The 19724-nt window shown below is 40.0% G+C and overlaps 1 protein-coding gene across 4 annotated transcripts in view; it reads right to left on the minus strand.

Annotated features, from left to right (window-relative positions):
* Positions 1-19323, minus strand: part of afdna (afadin, adherens junction formation factor a) — a 234439-nt gene extending 215116 nt beyond the window's left edge. For 2 of the 4 annotated variants that reach the window (XM_059986542.1, XM_059986541.1), the window contains exon 1: positions 18942-19323. In XM_059986542.1, the coding sequence (XP_059842525.1) occupies positions 18942-19040 (99 nt within the window). In that variant the 5' untranslated portion in view covers positions 19041-19323. The remainder of the gene's footprint in view (positions 1-18941) is intronic. The other 2 variants (XM_059986540.1, XM_059986539.1) reach the window with 1 other exon arrangement.
* Between the last annotated feature and the right edge of the window lie 401 nt (positions 19324-19724).

Raw genomic sequence — 19724 nt, forward strand, 5'->3', positions numbered from 1 at the left:
GTGGCTCCCAGTGTTTTCTTTTCTGTGGGAAATGGGTCCATATTGGCTCTTTTAGTGGTAAACGTTGCCGACCCCTGATCTATACCCATCATAATTTTATATACCTCTATCAAATCTCCCCTCATTCTTCTACACTCCAGGGAATAAAGTCTTAACCTATTCAACCTTTCTCTGTAACTTAGTTTCTCAAGTCCCAGCAACATCCTTGTAAACCTTCTATGCTCTTTTTCAACCTTATTAATATCCTTCCTGCAACTTAGTGACCAAAATTGCACACAATACTCCAAATTCAGCCTCACCAATGCCTTCTACAACCTCATCATAACATTCCAATTCTTATACACAATACTATGATTTATAAAGGCCAATGTACCAAAACTCTCTTTACTACCCTATCTACCTGTGACGCCACTTTTAAAGAATTTTGTATTTGTATTCCCAGATCCCTCTGTTCTACTGCACTCTTCAGTGCCCTACCATTTACCTTGTATGTTCTACCTTGGTTGTCTTTCCAAAGTGCAACACCTCACACTTGTCTGTATTAAACTCCATCTGCCATTTTTCAGCCCATTTATCCAGCTGGTCCAAATCCCTCTGCAAGCTTTGAAAACCTTCCTCACTGTCCACTACACCTCCAATCTTTGTGTCATCAGCTAATTTGCTGATCCAATTTACCACATTATCATCCAGATCATTGACAAATAACAATGGACTCAGCACTGAGCCCTGTGGCACACCACTAGTCACAGGCTTCCAAACAGAGAAACAATCCTCCACTACCACTCTCTGGCTTCTCCCATTGAGCCAATGTCTAATCCAATTTACTACCTCACCATGTATGCCTAGTGACTAAATCTTCCTAACTAACCTCCCATGCAGGACCTTGTCAAAGGCCTTACTGAAGTCAATGTAGACAACATCCACTGCCTCCCTTCATCCAATTTCCTGGTAACCTCCTCAAAAAACTAATAGATTTGTTAAATATGACCTACCACGCACAAAGCCATGTTGGCTCCCCCTAATAATTCCCTGTCTATCCAAATACTTGTAGATCCTATCTCTTAGTACTCCTTCCAATAATTTACCTATTACTGGTGTCAAATTTACCAGATTACTTTTACAGCCTTCTTTAAACAACGAAACATGAGCTATCCTCCAATCCTCCGGCACCTCACCCGTAGATACTGACATTTTGAATATATCTGCTAGGGCCTGTGCAATTTCAACGCTAGTCTCCTTCAAGGTCCGAGGGAATACCCTGTCAGGTCCTGGGGATTTATCTACTCTGATTTGCCTCAAGATAGCAAGCACTTCCTCCTCTTCAATCTGTATAGGTTCCATGGCCTCACTACTCGTTTGCCTTATTTCCATTGACTCCATGCCTGCGTCTGTATTCACTAAGGAAGCTAAAAAGCCGACCACCCTGATCTTCAAGAGGACCAATTTTATCCCTTACTATTCTTTTGCTCTTAATATACCTGCAGAAGCTCTTTGGATTATCCTTAACCTTGACTGCCAAAGCAACCTCATCTTCTTTTAGCCCTCCTGATTTCTTTCTTAAGTATTATCTTTCACTTTTTATACTCAAGCACCTTATTTGCTCCCTGTTGCCTATACATGTCATACATATCTCTCTTCTTATCAGAGTTCCAATATCCCTTGAGAACCAAGGTTCCTTATTTTTATTCACTTTGCCTTTAGTCCTGACAAGAACATAAAAACACTGCACTCTCAAAATTTCTCCTTTGGAGGCCTCCCACTTACCAACACATCCTTGCCAGAGAACAATCTGTCCCAATCCATGCTTTTTAGATACTTTCTCGTTTCTTTAAATTTGGCCTTTTTCCAGTTTAGAACCTCAACCCAAGGACCAGATCTATCTTTATGCATTATCAAGTTGAAACTAATGGTGTTATGATTACTGGAACCAAAGTGTTCCCCTACATACACTTCCGTCACCTGTCCTAACTCATTCCCTAATAGGAGATCTAATATTCCATCTGCTCTAGTCGGTACCTCTATACAGTCGGCCCTCCTTATCCGCGGGGATTGGTTCTGCGACCCCGCAGATGCTCAAGTCCCTTATTTAACATGTATCAGTGCGGTTGTCCTTAGTACCTGGCGGTGCAGCTCTGAATCTGCAGTATTTCTTTTCACAAAAATAATCACGATCACGATTGAAAATAAGGTGGAAATAATAAGAGGTCAGAAAGAGGTGAAATGCCATCAGTCACTGGAAAAGCATTAGGCTACAGTCAGTCAACGATCAGGACAATTTTAATGGAGCATGTGAAAGGCCCTGCCCCGATGAAACTACAATTATTACTAAGCAACGCAGTGGTTTAATTATTGAAATACGTATGTTTCTTAAGTGTTTTATATGCATAGAAAGATAAAATATGTACTATATAGTAAGAAAAACGTTTGACTAACTGACTCTAAATAATACCAGATGTACCTATTCCGACTTCAAATCCCACTTAAAGATGGACTCAGGAATGGAACCCATTCATAACCCGGGGACTGCCTGTACTTTTAAGTCATTTCTAGGTTACTTACAATACCTAATACAATGTAAATGCTATGTAAATAATAGTTGTTATACTGTATTGTTTAGGGAATAATGGCAAGAAAAATTAGTCTGTGCATGCTCAAACGAGTGCTGGAGAGAGAACTTCCAGGTTTTCCCAGTCCGCGGTTGATTGAATCCATGCATGAAGAGTCCGCAGATAAGATAAGAATGTATATTGATTTAGAAAACTTTCCTGAACACATTTTACAAACTCTAACCTGTCTAGACCTTTAACAGTATAGGTGTCCCAATCAAGTTGGAAAATTAAAATCCCCTATCACAACTTTATGTTTCCTGCAGTCGTCTGCTATCTCTCTGCAGATTTGCTCCTCCAATTCCCACTGACTATTGGGTGGTCTATAATACAACCCCATTAATGTGGTCATACCTTTCCTGTTTCTCAGCTCCACCCATACGGCCTCTGTAGACAAGCCCTCTAATCTGTCCTGCCTGAGCACTGATGCAATATTTTCCCTGACTAGCAATGCCACCCCTCCCCCACCCCCCCCCCCCCCCCCCACCCTTCATCCCTCTGCCTCTATCATGTCTGAAACCTTGGAACGTTAAGCTGCCAGTCCTACCCCTCCTGTAGCCGAGTTTCACTAATGGCTACAATGTCATAATTCCACATGTCAATCCATGCCCTCAGCTCATCCGCCTTCCCACAATACTCCTAGCATTGAAATTGACACACGTCAGAAGATTATTACCACCACACACAACCCTTCTACTTGTGACTTCGCATGAACTTTTAACATCATTTTTTACACCCCCACTCCACTATCTGATCTGGCACTCTGGTTCCCATCGCCCTGCAAATCTAGTTTTCTAGTTTAAACCCCCCCCCCCCCCCCGATAGCACTAACAAACCTCCCTGCAACGATATTGGTCCCCTTGTAGTTCAGGTGTAACTCATCTCTCTTGTACAGGTCCCACCTGCCCAAGAAGAGGTCCCAATGATCCTGAAATCTGAAACCCTGGCCCTTACACCAGTTCCTCAGCCACGTGTTCATCTTCCAGGGCATCCTATTTTTACCCTACCTGACACATGGCACAGGTAGCAACCCTGAGATTACCACCCTTGAGGTCCTGCTTTTTAACTTCCTACCACGCTCTCTATACTCACTCTTTCTTCCTATGTCATTGTTGTACCATTGTGTACCATGACATCTGGCTGATCACCCTCCCATTTCAGGATGCTGTGCACACGATCAGAGACATCCCTGATCCTGGCACCCAGGAGTCTCTGTCACAACCACAGAACCTCCTGTCTGTATCTCTAACAATCAAGTCCCCTATCACTACCGCTCTCCTCTTCTTCCACCCTCCCTTCTGCACTGCAGAACCAGATTCAATGCCAGAGATCCGGCTGCCGCAGCTTGGCCCGTGTAAGTTATTCCCCCCTCCCCCAACAGTACCCAAATGGGTATACTTATTGTTGAGGGGAATGGCCACAGAGGAACCCTGTTCTGCCTGCACTTTCCCCTTCCCTCGCCTGACAGTAACCCAATTACCTGTGCCCTACTCCTTTGGCGTAACTACCTCCCTGAAGCTACTATCTATAAACTCCTCATTCTCCCGAATGATCCGGAGGTCATCCACGCTCCTGCTCCAGTTCCCTAACGCAGTTAGGAGCTGCAGCTGGATGCACTTCTTGCAGGTGTCGTTGTCAGGACACCGGAGGTCTCTCTGACTTCCCACATCCTGTAAGAGGAGCATTCCAACATCCTGCCTGGCATTCTCTCTACTCTAAACAAACAAAACTTACCGGAACCTTCCGTCGCCTCTGCCTGTTCACGCTGAAGCCTGTTGAGCCAAAGCCATCCCACTCTGCTGCCCGCTGTATATGCTGGTCTTTTTTCAAACCTTTGGCGCTCTACCTCACGCGCCTGCATAGTCTAGCCTCTTTTCCCTGAGCTGTGTAAAAAAAAATGACTTCTCTCCAAGATTCCTTTACTCCTTCACTCTCAGCCTCCTGCTTCAACTTAAAGGACCGTTGAAAAATTCCTCTCCTCTTTAACCTGGTATAAAGGGTTCATTTACAGTATGCTGGCTAAGGTACAGAAAGAGAGCAGAGGGGCTAGCTAATTGGTTTTATTTCAAGACCCGAGGAAGAGAATAGAAGCATTCCCCAAGGAATCATTTTTAGGAACTGCTTTTACTTAATAAATATTGATTATCTAATCTTGAGAGTTAAAGGTAAAATTTCTATGTTGGTACACATAAATGTGATAAAAATTCAAATCATAAACAGGATACATGATAGACAGCAAATAGGCTGGTGAAACGGACAAGCATATAAATGATTGGTTCCTGAAATGGTGTACTGGTAAAAGGATAGATTAAAATGCTAGAATCATTTAAGAGAAGGCTGAAGGTAGATTTGATACAAATATTTAAAATCTTGTGGGACAGATCATGGAGTGATTTTCCTTTTTGTGGTGGTGGAGTTCAAGGGCTGGAATCAAGGTATTAAATAAAAAAAGAATTAAGAGTAAAGCAGGTTTTGTTATTAAACACAGCCTGTGGTTGAAAGATTCCTTATTGTTGTTATAGCGGAGTGTGTGGTGATCATGGGAATAAGCTCCCATAGCCCATTAAATGCTTCCAATAGTGTGCATCTCAAATAGCCTCTGACAACCAAGTCCAGCTTCTGCCCTTCACATGTGGCTTAGTTACTAAACTCAGTGGAACTGTTTCTACTGAGAGGACAAGAAGCAAAACTGGGTTACCAGTGCCTTAAAACCAGTCACTCCAGGCAGATGGGGCTTGTCAGCCTTGGGGCTATACCCACTCTTGCGAAAACCCTGAGGAAAAACCCTGGAGTTGGAGAGCCTAAGGCAATCCTACATTGAGTTCAATGCTGACTGGCTACTCCTGCGTCATCACTGGTGCCAAATTGAAGTGGTCTCTGCCATTGCTTTAGATTCATCAGCTGCCGGGGGCGGGGGGTGGTGGGAGAGAGCTGCTGCTGCTTGGGCAACAGTTTATACTCCATATCATACTGCCATGATTTGTGTATCTGAATAGCTGGAATGCAATATCAATGGTCAACCATCAACTCACAGAGGCCTCAAATGGTTGAAATGTTGAATGCAATGCTTAAGACATGGTGCCTGGTTCTCTGGCAGACTTCAAGTGGGAATTCAGATAAAATTTATCATAAACAAAGATTTGCAAGAGTAGAAAGAAAGAGTGTTGCTTTGGTATAGGATTGGCATTAACATTATAAATAATAAAACAAACATCTTAAAATGCTAGCAACATTTAATAAAGTAATTTAACAACAGTGTTTACTCTTTTTAATCTAAAACAGAGCTGGGGGCCCTATTCAAATTAATGGAAATTAACTCTGCACCAGGTCTGACTGAAGATTGGAGAGATGGATTTCTAGAGTTGGGATTCTAAAGTCGCCCAAATCATTGCATTAGAATTCACTGGAAATCAATGGAATGCAGTGACAAGACATCGCAGTGTATAGGTAACTCAGTACATTTTAGACACAAGTCCAAAACTTGCCTAAGTGCAGCTACGTACCTGCAGTTCCCTGACATTCTACCTGCTTTTAAATAACTCCCGGCAAATTTCTTTAACCAAGTAACCAGATCCTAATATATACACACCATTAAAAGGAAAAATATTAACTGATACTGGACATCATCGATTTCCTTTACTTGACTTTATTAAACCCTCAAGTCTTTACTCCATCAGCATCCAGCAGGATCTCTTGGAGCTTAAATTATACACAAAATGTGTTTTTGTATTAAACGGCTTTTCCAAGTTATATACTGAAGCAGGCTCTCCAGTACGTAAAATAAATATCAAAGCAATAAATCCATAATTCAATACAATGTGCACCATCAATTATACTAGTCAGTTAATACAGTTATTAAAGTTCTTGACTTTCATAACTCAGTCCTCAGCACCAGTAACACCTGCCTTGGAGATTTTATTTTAATGGAAATGTTAAATGAATAAATGCCACTCCAGTAAGAGCCAAAACCTCCAAATGTCAAATGCTCATTCAAAAATCTCAAAAACATTTAAAGTGAAAGCAATATCAATGACGGAAGTGGGTAGGAAGCCACAAACCAAAGTGGCCTCAAAAGTAATGCCCTCAAGTTCATAACTTAACTCTTCAGAAACATGGGAAGTATTCTCATTGAGAGAAACCAGTCTTTCCAGTGAAGGGTATTCAAAATTTTAGGCAGCAATTTAAAAATATGCACATTAGTAACCAGAAGCCCTGCATAAGCAGTTTTAAAAGCTAGCCACTACAAACTACTCAACAACTTCCTTCCTCCTGACCCATCAGTCTATGGTTTCCACATTGGTCTCATTATCCACCTCAGAACCCACAATCTGGAGTAGAAGAAAATCATCCTCACTCCCCAAGGACTGCCTCTATAATAACTCTACAAGATGCTTAAACTACTGACAAAACACTTCTCTTTAAGAGAACACAGACAAGTGAGTGATCATTCACTTAATAAAAAAGATCACTTATCAAAATGACAAAAAAAGCAAACTACAGAGATTTAAGGCTCTCAGTTCACAATTTAAGTCTGAAAAAATGTTCTTAACAATATCACCCTTTACATGTAATGGGTGAGCATATAAAGAATAGCAAGTTTCACTGTATAATATTCTGACTTGATATTTGTTTTGCTACAGGCACCAAGATATATGGTTTATTACTCAGCCACGTGCTGAATTAGGAAAGTTGTGGCTTGATGTTTAGGGGGCTCCAGGACTACAAAAGTAATAAAGGTGACTTTGAAGAACATAGGTGGACAACAGGAACATATATATGCATAAATATGTAACAGAAACCCAAAAGCTATTAAGAGTAATGTGCAACCTGATGAATGGCATATAGTACAAGTGGACAGGTGGTGGAAAGGAACTGCCAAACGGGAACAAATAAAACTGGATTAGCAATTCAGGCTATTCAAAACAAAATTGATAAATTGGAAGCTATATTGTAAAAGTCAATAATCTGCCACATCAATGTTCAGACAACCTGATGGTCCAGCATCTGGCTCACAAGCATCCCATTCACCACACTCCCTGTAAACTGAGTACTCTCAAAGAAAAATTCATCTGGACAGGTGAACTTCAAGTGTATTAGTGTTTTGATGAATATTATTAAAGAGTCTGGAAAAGGTTCAAACACCAAAGCCCCGACAAAAACTATCCTCATAAAAAGAGAAATTTCAGTTGAAAAGAGAAAAAAATCCTGTTATCAAAATGATTTACAATTAATAAAAAAACTCCAGTATACATCTGGAAAAGGTGTTCACAATTTGGGCAACTACTAGAAGAAAATTTTCTGTCTGAATTTTAATCCAAGAACAAAATAAAGTAAAAATTATTGTAAGTTATTTCATTGCTCTGGGTGGGTGTATTTAAGATTTGAAATGTAAACAGGGGACTGGTAAAACAATGGGATGAAATTGTGGTGACTTCTACTCACTGCCAATATCTTGTTCTTCCAGTTTTCAAGAAGAGGATTAATAAATACGTCTTGTTAGCAGAGGTTTTGAAATAAACAGGAATGCATCTTTTCAGGGACAAGGGATTCTGCAGATGATGGAAATCTAGAGCAACACACAAAATGCTGAAGGAACTCAACAGGTTAGGCAGCGTTCATGGAATGAACGAGCAGCCAAAGTTTCAGGCCAAGACCCTTCAACACCACCTTTTTAAGGAATCACTCAGTTAGCATAGGGTCTGAAAAGGAAAATAAATATAAGTGTACTCAGAATAAAATTCAACCACAATCAGCAACACAAGTGAAAAAAGGCAGAGAAATAATAAACTGAAAGCGTCCAAATATGGGAGAAAACAAAAATTTATACAATTAGGTGGCAATTATAAGGAAATGAGAACAAAGTTAAATGAATAGGAGTAGTAATTCAAAACAATATGCCTAATTTAGAGTATTGCACAATGTATGAAGGTATATTCCCATTTGTAGCTAAAAATAACAAGCAAAATTTATATGCATTCCATGTAGGAAGCAGAAAAAGGAGATGAAGAATTTTAAACAGATCTGCAAGGTTCATGCCAGTATCAGACAGATGTATACAAGGCAAAAACAGCAGTTCACAGGAAGGCAGAAAGGAGGAAATCTAGAGAGAAATATATGCAACTTATTGAACAGTGCATCTCTTCGGAGAGGGAATGGCAAGGAACGAAACATACACCTGATCCACTCACACCAAAACAATTTCACCAGAACAGCATTGTTTTTTAGTCGTGAACTAGATAAATCCACATATACAAACATTTTTATCCAAAGTTGATTAATTTACACATTGCTCAACCAACTTAGACATGTATACTTCAATTCTAAGAATTGTCCTAAGTCCTAGTGTCAGGAAAATGGGAACAGTTTTGTGGCCGTGTATTGCCCATGTCCAAATGCATCTCCTTTATGGAAAGGATATCAGTATGGAAATCATAAATTTACAGCAATTCATAAGTCAAAGTAACTCTGATTTACCATGTTGCCGGCTGATTTGCACATTTTAAATACATATTTGACTAGAAAGTATTTCAACTAGCCCAATGTTCAATTTTATGTAAACTTTATTCAGGACAAGAAAGAAATAGGAGTCTGAATATTAAAGTTTTTAAAACAAAATCCCACAAATCCATTAATGCCTGTAAATATTCTTAAGCAAGCATATGGTACAAATACTAGCTACTACTTCTGATTTTAAAATGTATCCCTCCAGAAATACCCACCTAACTTTCTAACTTAGCTGCAATTCTGAACACTAAAGCCCATAATTATGATATTTGGCAACATAGCACTCTGGCACCTTTCATCTGCATGTGGAAGGCATCATTGTCAAATCCTGTGATTATACACTTACTTTGTCAAGGCGGCCAGTGAGTGCCAAGTTGAACCATCTACTCAAATTGTCTTTGAAGTACCTTAAAGAACAACCAGCCTTAGCTACCCAAACAAAACTTCTATCTACCATTTGAGGATGTCCAATCCACTCAAGCTGCATCTTCAGTGACCTGCTCAAGTACCTTAACAGTGGTCACCAGCATGCTCCATGATGCTCATAAGTTGGTGAAACATATTTAAAACTGCTCAATCTTAAGAATATGCCATCTAAAAAGTTAATACATCAATCTCTCAATCTGGTGGAAATAGATGCCAAACTAGTTGAGTACAATCAGTCATTGAGTGTTGACTAGCTTTATGGATGTGAAGAAAATTTCCTCATCAAGGAAACAGTCATTGGACCCTCATCCAGACAGCTGAACCGATTTTCACTTTAATTATATCCCTTGAACTGAAATGGCTAGAGCTGCAGAACAGGTCCTTTATTTTACCAAGATAGAGAGAGGCCACAGAGCAAGAATGTCTTGTAAAATGTCAGACTACGTGAAGATTTGAGAAGTTTTCCAATATTTTAGTCTCAATGCTTTGTTTTGAGCTCCCACAGTTAAAAGGAGAATGCTTAAGATTTCACTGTACAGCTCCCAAGCTTTAATTGAAGTTGCAAGAGCGGTGAATTAGCAGGACTCTAGCCACCCAGCTAGTTGCATTTTTAATGCTGAGGTAATTTAGATCGTCACTGAGATGTCAAGAAAATGCTTAACTGAGCTTTTGGTTTACTTTCAAACTCCACAAAGCCAAGAGATAATCACAAAACAAATTAAACTTCCCCTTCACATCTATTTGTACATTTCTAAAATATTCGTCAAAACTTGCAATCTGGGATAAGCAAAACTGTAATGGCATCAAATACTTATCAACTTGATACAAGGATGTACAATTGTCAGTCACAGATGTGCAAAAGAAGCAACCCAATTAATGTAATAAAAGAATATATTAATTTATAACTTTAAAAATTGGCTTTCAATCACAGGAGACATTTCCATAAATCAGACTTGATTATTTCAATTTAAAATATAGCAAAACCACAGCCAACCAAAATGGATATGTTTAATTTCTGTCAATAATAATTGTCCAGAAATTAATTTATGCACAACTTAAGAAACCATTACCCAATCTTAGCCTTATTTAGAAGATAATACCTGAGGAAAGATTTTTCCAGGTAGCCATTTGTTGTATGAAACTTCCCTATAAATTACTATAAATTCAGGCTCAATATTTTGACATCTAAGGGAAATAAGTCTTTACTATGCTACACAATCTTCTGCATATCAATTTAATGACCCCTCTGCCTGTGTTCCACAAAAAAAAAACTGACAGATTTCCAGTTTTTAAATCATTGCTAAAATTTAACAGCTTTCATAATCTCTTAAATCTACTCTGCTCCCTGCCAAGCTTGGTTCCTCAAGGTTATCATTGTGGGGGGGGGGTTACTCAGGATAAGCTCACTTCCTATTAGATGTTTCTAATTGCATGCATCTGTATCTCAAATTGCCTCTGACAATGAAATTCAGCTCCTGCCCTTAGCTACTAATCCAGTAGAACCATTTCTGCTGACAGAAAGGCGGGGGGATGGGGGGCACAAAGACAAGTTACCAGCTCCTTAAAAGTAGTCACTCCAGGGAGAAAGGGCTCATCAGCCATGGTTGGCAACTCATCTCAAAAGAGAACTCTGATTTCAAACCTCCGCAGACTTGCAGTTATACCCACTCATGGAGAAGGCTTTGGGAGTAAACCCTGAGGAAACTTCTGGAGCTGAATCCCTGTGGTAGTCTTATGCTTTGTTCAAAACTGACTGAAAACTCCTGTGACACCGCTGATGCCAAACCATATCAGTCCTTGCCAGTCCTTTGGATTCTTCAGCTGTGTGACTAGGGGGAGCCAGCTGTATGTGCAAGTTTGTTCTCCATATTGTACTACCTTGGCATATATGTACACAACGTAAACAGCTAGTATGCAACATCCAAGGTCAACCCCAGCTCAATCATACCCCTCATGTGATAGGGCCAGAATTTTTTGCAGTACTCAAGCTAGTACTGACTACTCATACCATCGTGTCCTTTATTGCTACTTGATGGAAGCTGCCATTTCTCTCCATTCATCTGCACATTTCTCTCCAGCCCAGAGGGAAGATAGATAAGGAAGACCACAACATACAGGCAATCTGTTATCACAGACAAATGTTGCTGGTTTCCAACAGCAATTTAATGTGCCAAACCAAGGTACAACTCTGATCCTCACACTTCAGTACAGAATAACAACAATAATCATCCTTGCCCTAACAAACAGCTTCCTCAAATAAGCAAGATGAGATTTATTAATGGAACAGTGCCTGTGCAGAGCAGGGATTCACACTAGGTTTCTGCAGTGAGATCCGCAAAACCATTTTTTTGGGTATATAATATATAACAACACTACCCAGTACCTTCTGGGAACACACCAAGCTCCAAGCAAAGTATCAATTTACGTTAAACAATACACAAAGGAATACCTTTACATACTATGACCCAGGTGGGGGCACTTATATCTTACCGAAGCCTATCTGTAATTCTGTTGCCAATTAGCATTCAACACATCTTTGTGTTGCAAGAGTAAATAGAAGCACCCAGCAGAAACCAATGTGGTCAAGGAGAAAATGGGAAAACTCCACACATAGATGGTCACTAATATTTGTAGCGTTATTTCACAGAAATAGAGATGGAGCTCGTCAGCAGTCCATCTAAGAGGGAAAACTGATTTCAAACCTTCGCTGCCTTGCACCCATATCTACTTCTGGGAAAGGCTTCGGGAGTAAACTGAGGACAAATCCGGAGCTGGAGCCCCTAAGGCAGTCCAAAGTTGCCTTCAACCTCATTCTGGCAACTCCTGCGATGTCACTGGTATCAGCCCTTGCCCTTCCCTTCGACATCAGTGGCGTGGAGAGGAGAGTCTTGCTGCTTGGGCAACTGCCGGTCTTCCATACAACCTTGCCCAGACCTATGCCCTGAAGAGGACACTCCAGAATGAAGCAAAACTTTCCAGGCACAGATCCATGGTCTCGCGAGACTAACAGATGCCATCATTTCACAGAAACCATGTACAACACATACAAAAGCATTCAACTCAACAAAATATGCAGACCAATTAGATTATACACATTTCAAAACTTAATAGCTATCACGTTACTGGATCTTAAAAGACTTGTCTACTTTAGTACATTTTTTATGCTGGGACTTTGTCAATTTCAAAAGTGGTGCTGAATGAAATGAGGGCAGCTAGACCCAAAAGAATTCTTTGAAACCATGGTACTCCAGTCTAGCCTGTGTGCACACGTAGCTGATAAACTGCACAGCCTACGAAACCACACCATGATGAATGCATGAAAGGACCACATTTGACAGAATTGGGAGCCAACAAGTTTGTGGCTTCAATATCCAGGTGACTGTGTAGTTAAGTTCAGCTGTACACTAATGAGTCTTATATGACAGCTCACTAAACCAATGCAGAACACAGCTGTAGATTACTTGTTTTATCACCCCAGGTAGCGCTCAAGAGTCTACAGAGGTCAAGACATTCTGGTTATGGTCAAAGACTTCCATTGCTTGTCCCTAAAGAGTATATGAATCAGATTGTGGTGAATCAGAATCAGATTCCTCCCTCAGGAGACATATTGAGTACTGCAGTTGCCAGGCAACTTACAAAGTGTAATTTTATTGATTTATTGACAGCCCCATAGGCTTTTGCCTATTTTATGAATGCCATGCTGTATAACTGGTAATTTCCCTCAATATCAATCGCATTATTAAACTGTAATGGAGAATGGCATTGATTTTAAATAGTCCCAAGCCAAGGGCTCAGGATCTCACCTTCAGCTTAACTCTCATTTTCAGTTGCTGACAATCCTCAATGAATACAATCAGTGTACTGCCTACTTCAAAAAGCATCATACAGTCAGTAATGAAAAAGTCTGACAGTTTATACCTAAACATGCAACTTGGATCTAATTTGTGATGCAAAACATTACAAATGCCTTCTGTACCACAAGATGGGCCAGACATACAATTCCAATCTCTCTCTCACTCTAAATCAACTGATAAAGTTGGTAAAACCAAAACTTCACCATTACTCCCAAACTTTCCAGTCAGAAACTGATCATGGATTAGAAGCCTTCACTGGTCAAAACTATCGGTATAATACAAGATAGCAAAAAGCTTGACAAATTCAATCAATCCAGATTTCATAGCCATTTGGTTAACTCTGCCCCATGGCAGACAAAGTTCCTGCATGATCTGTGCCCACCATTATGTTCCCACCCAAATGAAATCTTTAGATGAAAAAATGTAATAGATGAAATTAAACTTGTATTTAATTACTGGGCCACATTATTCACACGTCCATCACGCCCTTATTTTCCCTTATTTTCTAGCCTAATTTCTAGATTTCTCAAACTGTGGATCAGATTTTATGCATCAAGTTGAATCTCATAGCCATAGCTTTCAACTTTTTGCTAAGAATACTTTGTGTACATCCAGAGTTTAATTCATCAACAAAACAATTTGTTTTCAAATTGTGATATTAGCTTAGAGATCAATTGCAGGCCCATAAAGGAAGTGAACAGTCAGCATTAGAAATTGTGTACCATAAATTCCCAAGTGAATTGGCTTCTATACACAACTTCTTTAACTTTTCTGTAATCCTGTTTACAGTACATTCAGCCAAAAGTAAATCTCCCTGAAGTCAGTGACAGTTTACCAACGAGAAAACTGTTTTACAATTTCAACATTAAGAGTAGCATGAAAATGAAACACACTCTCATTCTTAAATCATGTACCAAATCTGATTAAATTGTAAATGTAACTACAAAATTATATTCAGCTGTAAATTACTTTGAACTACAGGTGAGATCTGTCACAATTACTTCCATTCTAAGTTACCCTTAATTCAGCTCCGAAGAATTACAGATTGTGTTAAAGTGACTATTATATTTTGCAATACTAATAGAATCAGCTTCATTACCATTGTCATATGTTGTGAAATTTGTTGTGGCAGCAGTACAGTTCAATATGTAAAAGTATTATTTAAAGAGAGCAAAACAGTGAGGTAGTGCTTATGGCTTCATTGTCTGTTCAGAAATCCGACTGTAAAGGGGAAGAAGTTGTCAAAAATATATTGTCTTCAGACTCCTGTACCTCCTCTCTAGTGGTAGTAATGAGAAGGGGACATATCCTGAGTGGATGGTGGAGGTTTTTAAATGATGGGTGCTGCCTTCTTGAGGCATTGCATGTTGAAGATGTCCTTGATTAATGGTGAGGCTAGTGCCATGATGGAGCTGGCTGAGTTAACAACCCTCTGCAGCTTATTTCAATCCTGTACAATGACCCCTTCACACCAAACGATGATGCAACCAGTCAGAACACTCTCCACAGTACATCTGTAGAAACTTGCAAGTGTCTTTGGTGACATAACCACGTTAAAAACCTGATGAAGTATAACTGCTGGTGTGCCCTCAGTGTAACTGCATCAATATGGCTGGCCTAGGATGATGAAACCTAGGAACTTGAAACTACTCACTCTTTCCACTGCTGACACCTTGGCCAAGTACTGGTGTATAAATAATTAACTAAATGAAAAAAAAAGTAAAAAAGGGAATTTGCTCCTGAAACCCAAACCCTACACATGGATTAAAGAGCCAAAGGAATATGATCTGCAATTCACTTCATAATGCCACCCATACAAATCATTACATCCTTCAAGTTTAGTTCATTTACATCTTGGCCTCATAGTAACGAAGAGCCAATGACAGCAGTATTTTTTTTGTAAATTTCACATAGCATGTTATCAAAGTTCCAAAGACCAATCAGGTCAACACACACAAAATGTTGAAGGAACTCAGCAGGTCAGGCAGCATTTATGGAAAGGAATAAAGTCAACATTTTAGGCAGAGACCCTTCATCAGGAATCAGGTCTGGAGTCTCGACCCGAGACATCAACTATTTATTCCTTTCCAAAGATGCTGCCCGGTCTACTGAGTTCCTCCAGCATTTTGAGAGTGTTGCTCTGAATTTCCACCATCTGAAAGAAATGCTTGTGTTCACAAGTCAGGTCAAAATAGGATTGAAGGATGAGGGGTAAATAAGATATTAGTTTAGAGGCAAGAAATAAAAGAGCATGGGCATTTTTCTGGCAAGAAACTATCACCAGTGTCTACAAAAATAATGAAGTTCATGGCCACAGATCCTTAAAAGTAGTAGTACCGCACTTTATGTAAGAAGTGATACTGGTTGAGGGAATATACAGATAACCTTCATCTTTCTTGTCAAGACTTGGAATCCATACAGACCAAACTTTGAAATGTTTTACTCAAGAATGTGAGAAACACCCTGGTCATAAGCCAAGTATGATAAGCTGTAAAGAGGTCATGAAGACATACCCCACAATCAGCAAATCTAAAAAGTGCAGTATTATGGAAATAGAGCTGTCAGCAACCTGAGAAATGGAACTGAGCATTTTCCCCTTTAATATTGCCAGATTTTTGGAGTCCAGAGAATGGTGGCAGTATTTAACTTTCAACATAACCTTCCCAATTAATAAGCTCCAAAAATAATACCTATAACACTAGGCCAATTAGTGGAAAACTGTTGCTGGATTAGCTGCAGAAATAAAAACAAAATAAATGCTTGCCAAACTGATATTTTAAGATTATGTCAAGCAGCAAATCAATGTACATTTTAATTTTGAGTATTTTAAATGTTTAATTACATTTGTATTATGTATTATATTCCTGTCTGATCAAATAAATAAAAAGGGAAATGATTGTGGTCTTGTAGTTCTGTATTATTAGTTGTAATTCTCAACAATGCTGTCATTCCAGGTTCATTGAATAACCTGCAAATTTTAAACCATTATCTACCCCTTTTACCATCAATGTGGGGGCACAAATCTGCCTTAGCCGTCTCAATGTGAACATACAATTCTAATTACTGTGGCATACGTTAATTATTGGTCCTGTTATTGGGGGGGGGGGGGGGGGGAGGAATTCACTGCAGCAATTTCTTTATGGTTCATCACATGCTCCTGTATCTAGCCAGAAGCACAAATCTGCAATTTGCTAAAGACATTCTTCAACCATCATTTGGGTGAAAATCTGGATTCATAGATTTCTGAATAAGCTTATGTTGACCCTTCATACAAGTACTGATTTAAGAATATCTACTGAATTGCATTTGTATCAAGTTTGTTTTAATGAGGATATACTTTATATGGACCTTTCAGATATATATAGCACTAAAATATGGACAAATTTCCCAAGACATCAAAAACTCCATAACGAGTAAAAACAATAACATTTAATTTAGCTTGATATTGGTGTGCCCAGAGGCCATTTTACATTCCAATAAAATAATTCAATTCTGATTCAAATCAGGTAACATTTTTGATATATATCTACTCCACTGAAATAGAGAATGCAGCATGACTTCAATTAACAGAAATCTTAACTGTTTAGAGAGATTCCACATCATTAAAATCTGGAATAAAGTCATACAGAAGATTAAACAAAGTATAAATAAAAATGCCCTTTATAAATTCTAATTTCCTGAATTACAGTTAAAAAGTGAACTTTTGAAAATGAAGGGGCAAAAGATTTTGTTTTACAAATGGGTTGCAGATTGTGCTGTAATGCACATCACGAAAACCAATACCTTGGCTGCAGCTGTTTTGCTAGTTCTAATTATCTCCTTTATATTTGTAGACTTCCCATCCCCAGAGCTCAAAATGAAAACCCAATGAGCAGATCCCTTTCCAAACCACTTTTCATCGATGCCTTTCACATCTTCAAAAATCTACTTCTGAAAAGAGACTATGCTCTGCATTCAACTGTAGATCATTTGTAGAAAAAATCATGTTCTTGGCAAATTATGTTTCAATTTCACAAAAACTATGGCTTATAATCTATACTTATAAATGCAGCAATGATAAGTATTGTCAAACATTTCGGAGATCCTACACAACATTTGAGATAATTCATTTGAGGTTTTAACATCATTCTATACTGTAGTAGAAATATATACAATCCAAACAACATTCCTAACAATTTATTTCTAATAACCAAATTAAACATTTTATGTACATATATGCAAAAACTAAGTTATGTTTTATCATGCAAACATGAGGAAATCTGCAGATGCTGGAAATTGAAACAACATTTTATTTTTTATCATGCCAGAACATCAATTTCAACATGAGGGACTTGGGCCCACATTCTTGATTGCTGGTGGTTTGACACATTTTAAAAACCACATACAATGCATAGCCTACTAGACATATTCCAATCCATTATACCAGAACCAACGACAAACAGTGAGGATGGAAACATGACCTCTCAAGGACAACTAACATTCAAAACAGTTAGCTCTTAAGGCTATATACTATCATACAAGTTCCTTTTGATATATTAAAGCTGCACTTCTTGAACTGAGATTTCTAAGATATTATGACTTTTTTTTGCATTTGTCAGGGTTCTGGCATGATGAAGTCGTGCCACCCAATAATAAAAAACTTCCCTAACAATGCATCATCTCCCTTATGGTAACATTCTTTAGATGAAAGAACAGCTGGTCCACACTTTACCTACACTTTAACAGTCTGAAAAACTGGAACAAGCATAGTAACAACAAAAAAAAAAGCGTTTAAGGAGATTTCTCAGAAATTTGTGGGAAAATGTCAGATGGGTTCTTGTCTGATATGTCGACTTACCATTTTGAACATTCTGTATATCATGGAAAATAATATTTATATAATCCAAACATGAGACTGCTTATAATTTGTTTCTGATTGAAAATATCATATATTTATAACATAACATATTTGAACGAAATGATTCGTTCAAGCCTAGTGTATGCCATTCCCATTTTTTTAACTGAACCATTTGTGAAAATCGCAACATTTTACAATTTGTGCAAACGAATGTGCTCCAGAGGACCATTTAGAATTCAACAGAAAGAGCTCTCAACGAAAAATCCTGGTGTAGTGAACCAAAAGGGGAGAAACTGAAGCAAACGTTCAAACTACATGGAATTCTGAGTGAAATGTAATCCTATTTTATATAAAAAGTTTCACCCAGAGAATGATTCTCTGATTGCGCCCGGGTAGCCTGGTTAAGCAGCTGCGAGCAGCAGGGGCCGGCACGCCCTTCCCCTCCGTGCCGGGGAACAGCGGGGACATCATCGGCGCTACAACAACACAGCAGCACATCAAAGGAAATCTCGATCTTTCATTATCTCCCCACCCCCACCAGCTCGGGCTCCGGCTGCCTTTTGTTGTCGACAGCGCCTCGCCAGACGTCGGACCCTCACCCCGGCTCGGTAACTCGGCCGCCTGGACTCGCTGACCCCTAGGCCAGCAGCCCAGCTCAGGGTGGGGAGGAGGCGAAACTGCCCCGACGTGGTATCGGGGCCCGGGAGCTCTCACCTCGGTCGGCTGGCTGATCTCGAACAGGTCCAGGCGGTTGGCGTTCCAGTGGTTAATGATCTCGGCCAGCTTCCTGCGCTCCTCTTCGCGACTCGACATCCTCGGTATGGGTGTGAGTGAGGTGCAAGGTGCGGTGGACGGAGAGGCAACTTGGCTGTAACGCCGAATCCCCGCAGGGAAGTGGCGGGTGGGAAACGGAACCAAATATCCGAGCGGCCTCGACTCCCCGGGGCGACGCGAGTCACAGGGAGGGAAAGGCGACGCTCCCCGGCCGCCTCAGTCTCGAGCACTGCTCAACGGCTCCTCTCGCGCGCACGCGCACGGTCTCGGTTCGCCGGGCCGTTCTCGCGAGGGACGACCTCCGAATGGTCACGCGCGTTGTCCGCGCCTGCGCCTGCGCCTGCGCCCGGCGGGTCGCCAGGGGCGGGGACGGGAGGTGTCAACGTTTGCCAGAGGAGGCGGTGGCACGGCGCGGCACGGCACGAAATGGGGGAGTTCATTGTTTATTCTCTTGGATCTCGCCGGAATAGGTTTAAATTGTGGACCCTGCACGCTTGCAGTCTCATGCGTTCGCCGTTCTTGTGTACCATTGCGAAAGTCTAATTGGTCTTGGTTTTTGGAGTCCAGTAATAAAATAAACAAGGTTAAAGTCTCCATAGCTGTACACTTTATCGTCAGTAATGGACTCATTCCATTGTACGTTATCATATACTGCTGCTAAAATATAATTCGGATTAAGGACTTCATCTAAACTATTCGATTAAGATTTCTTCCATTAATTCG

This window comes from Hypanus sabinus, chromosome 12, assembly GCF_030144855.1.
Source record: "Hypanus sabinus isolate sHypSab1 chromosome 12, sHypSab1.hap1, whole genome shotgun sequence".
Taxonomy (NCBI): Eukaryota; Metazoa; Chordata; class Chondrichthyes; order Myliobatiformes; family Dasyatidae; genus Hypanus; species Hypanus sabinus.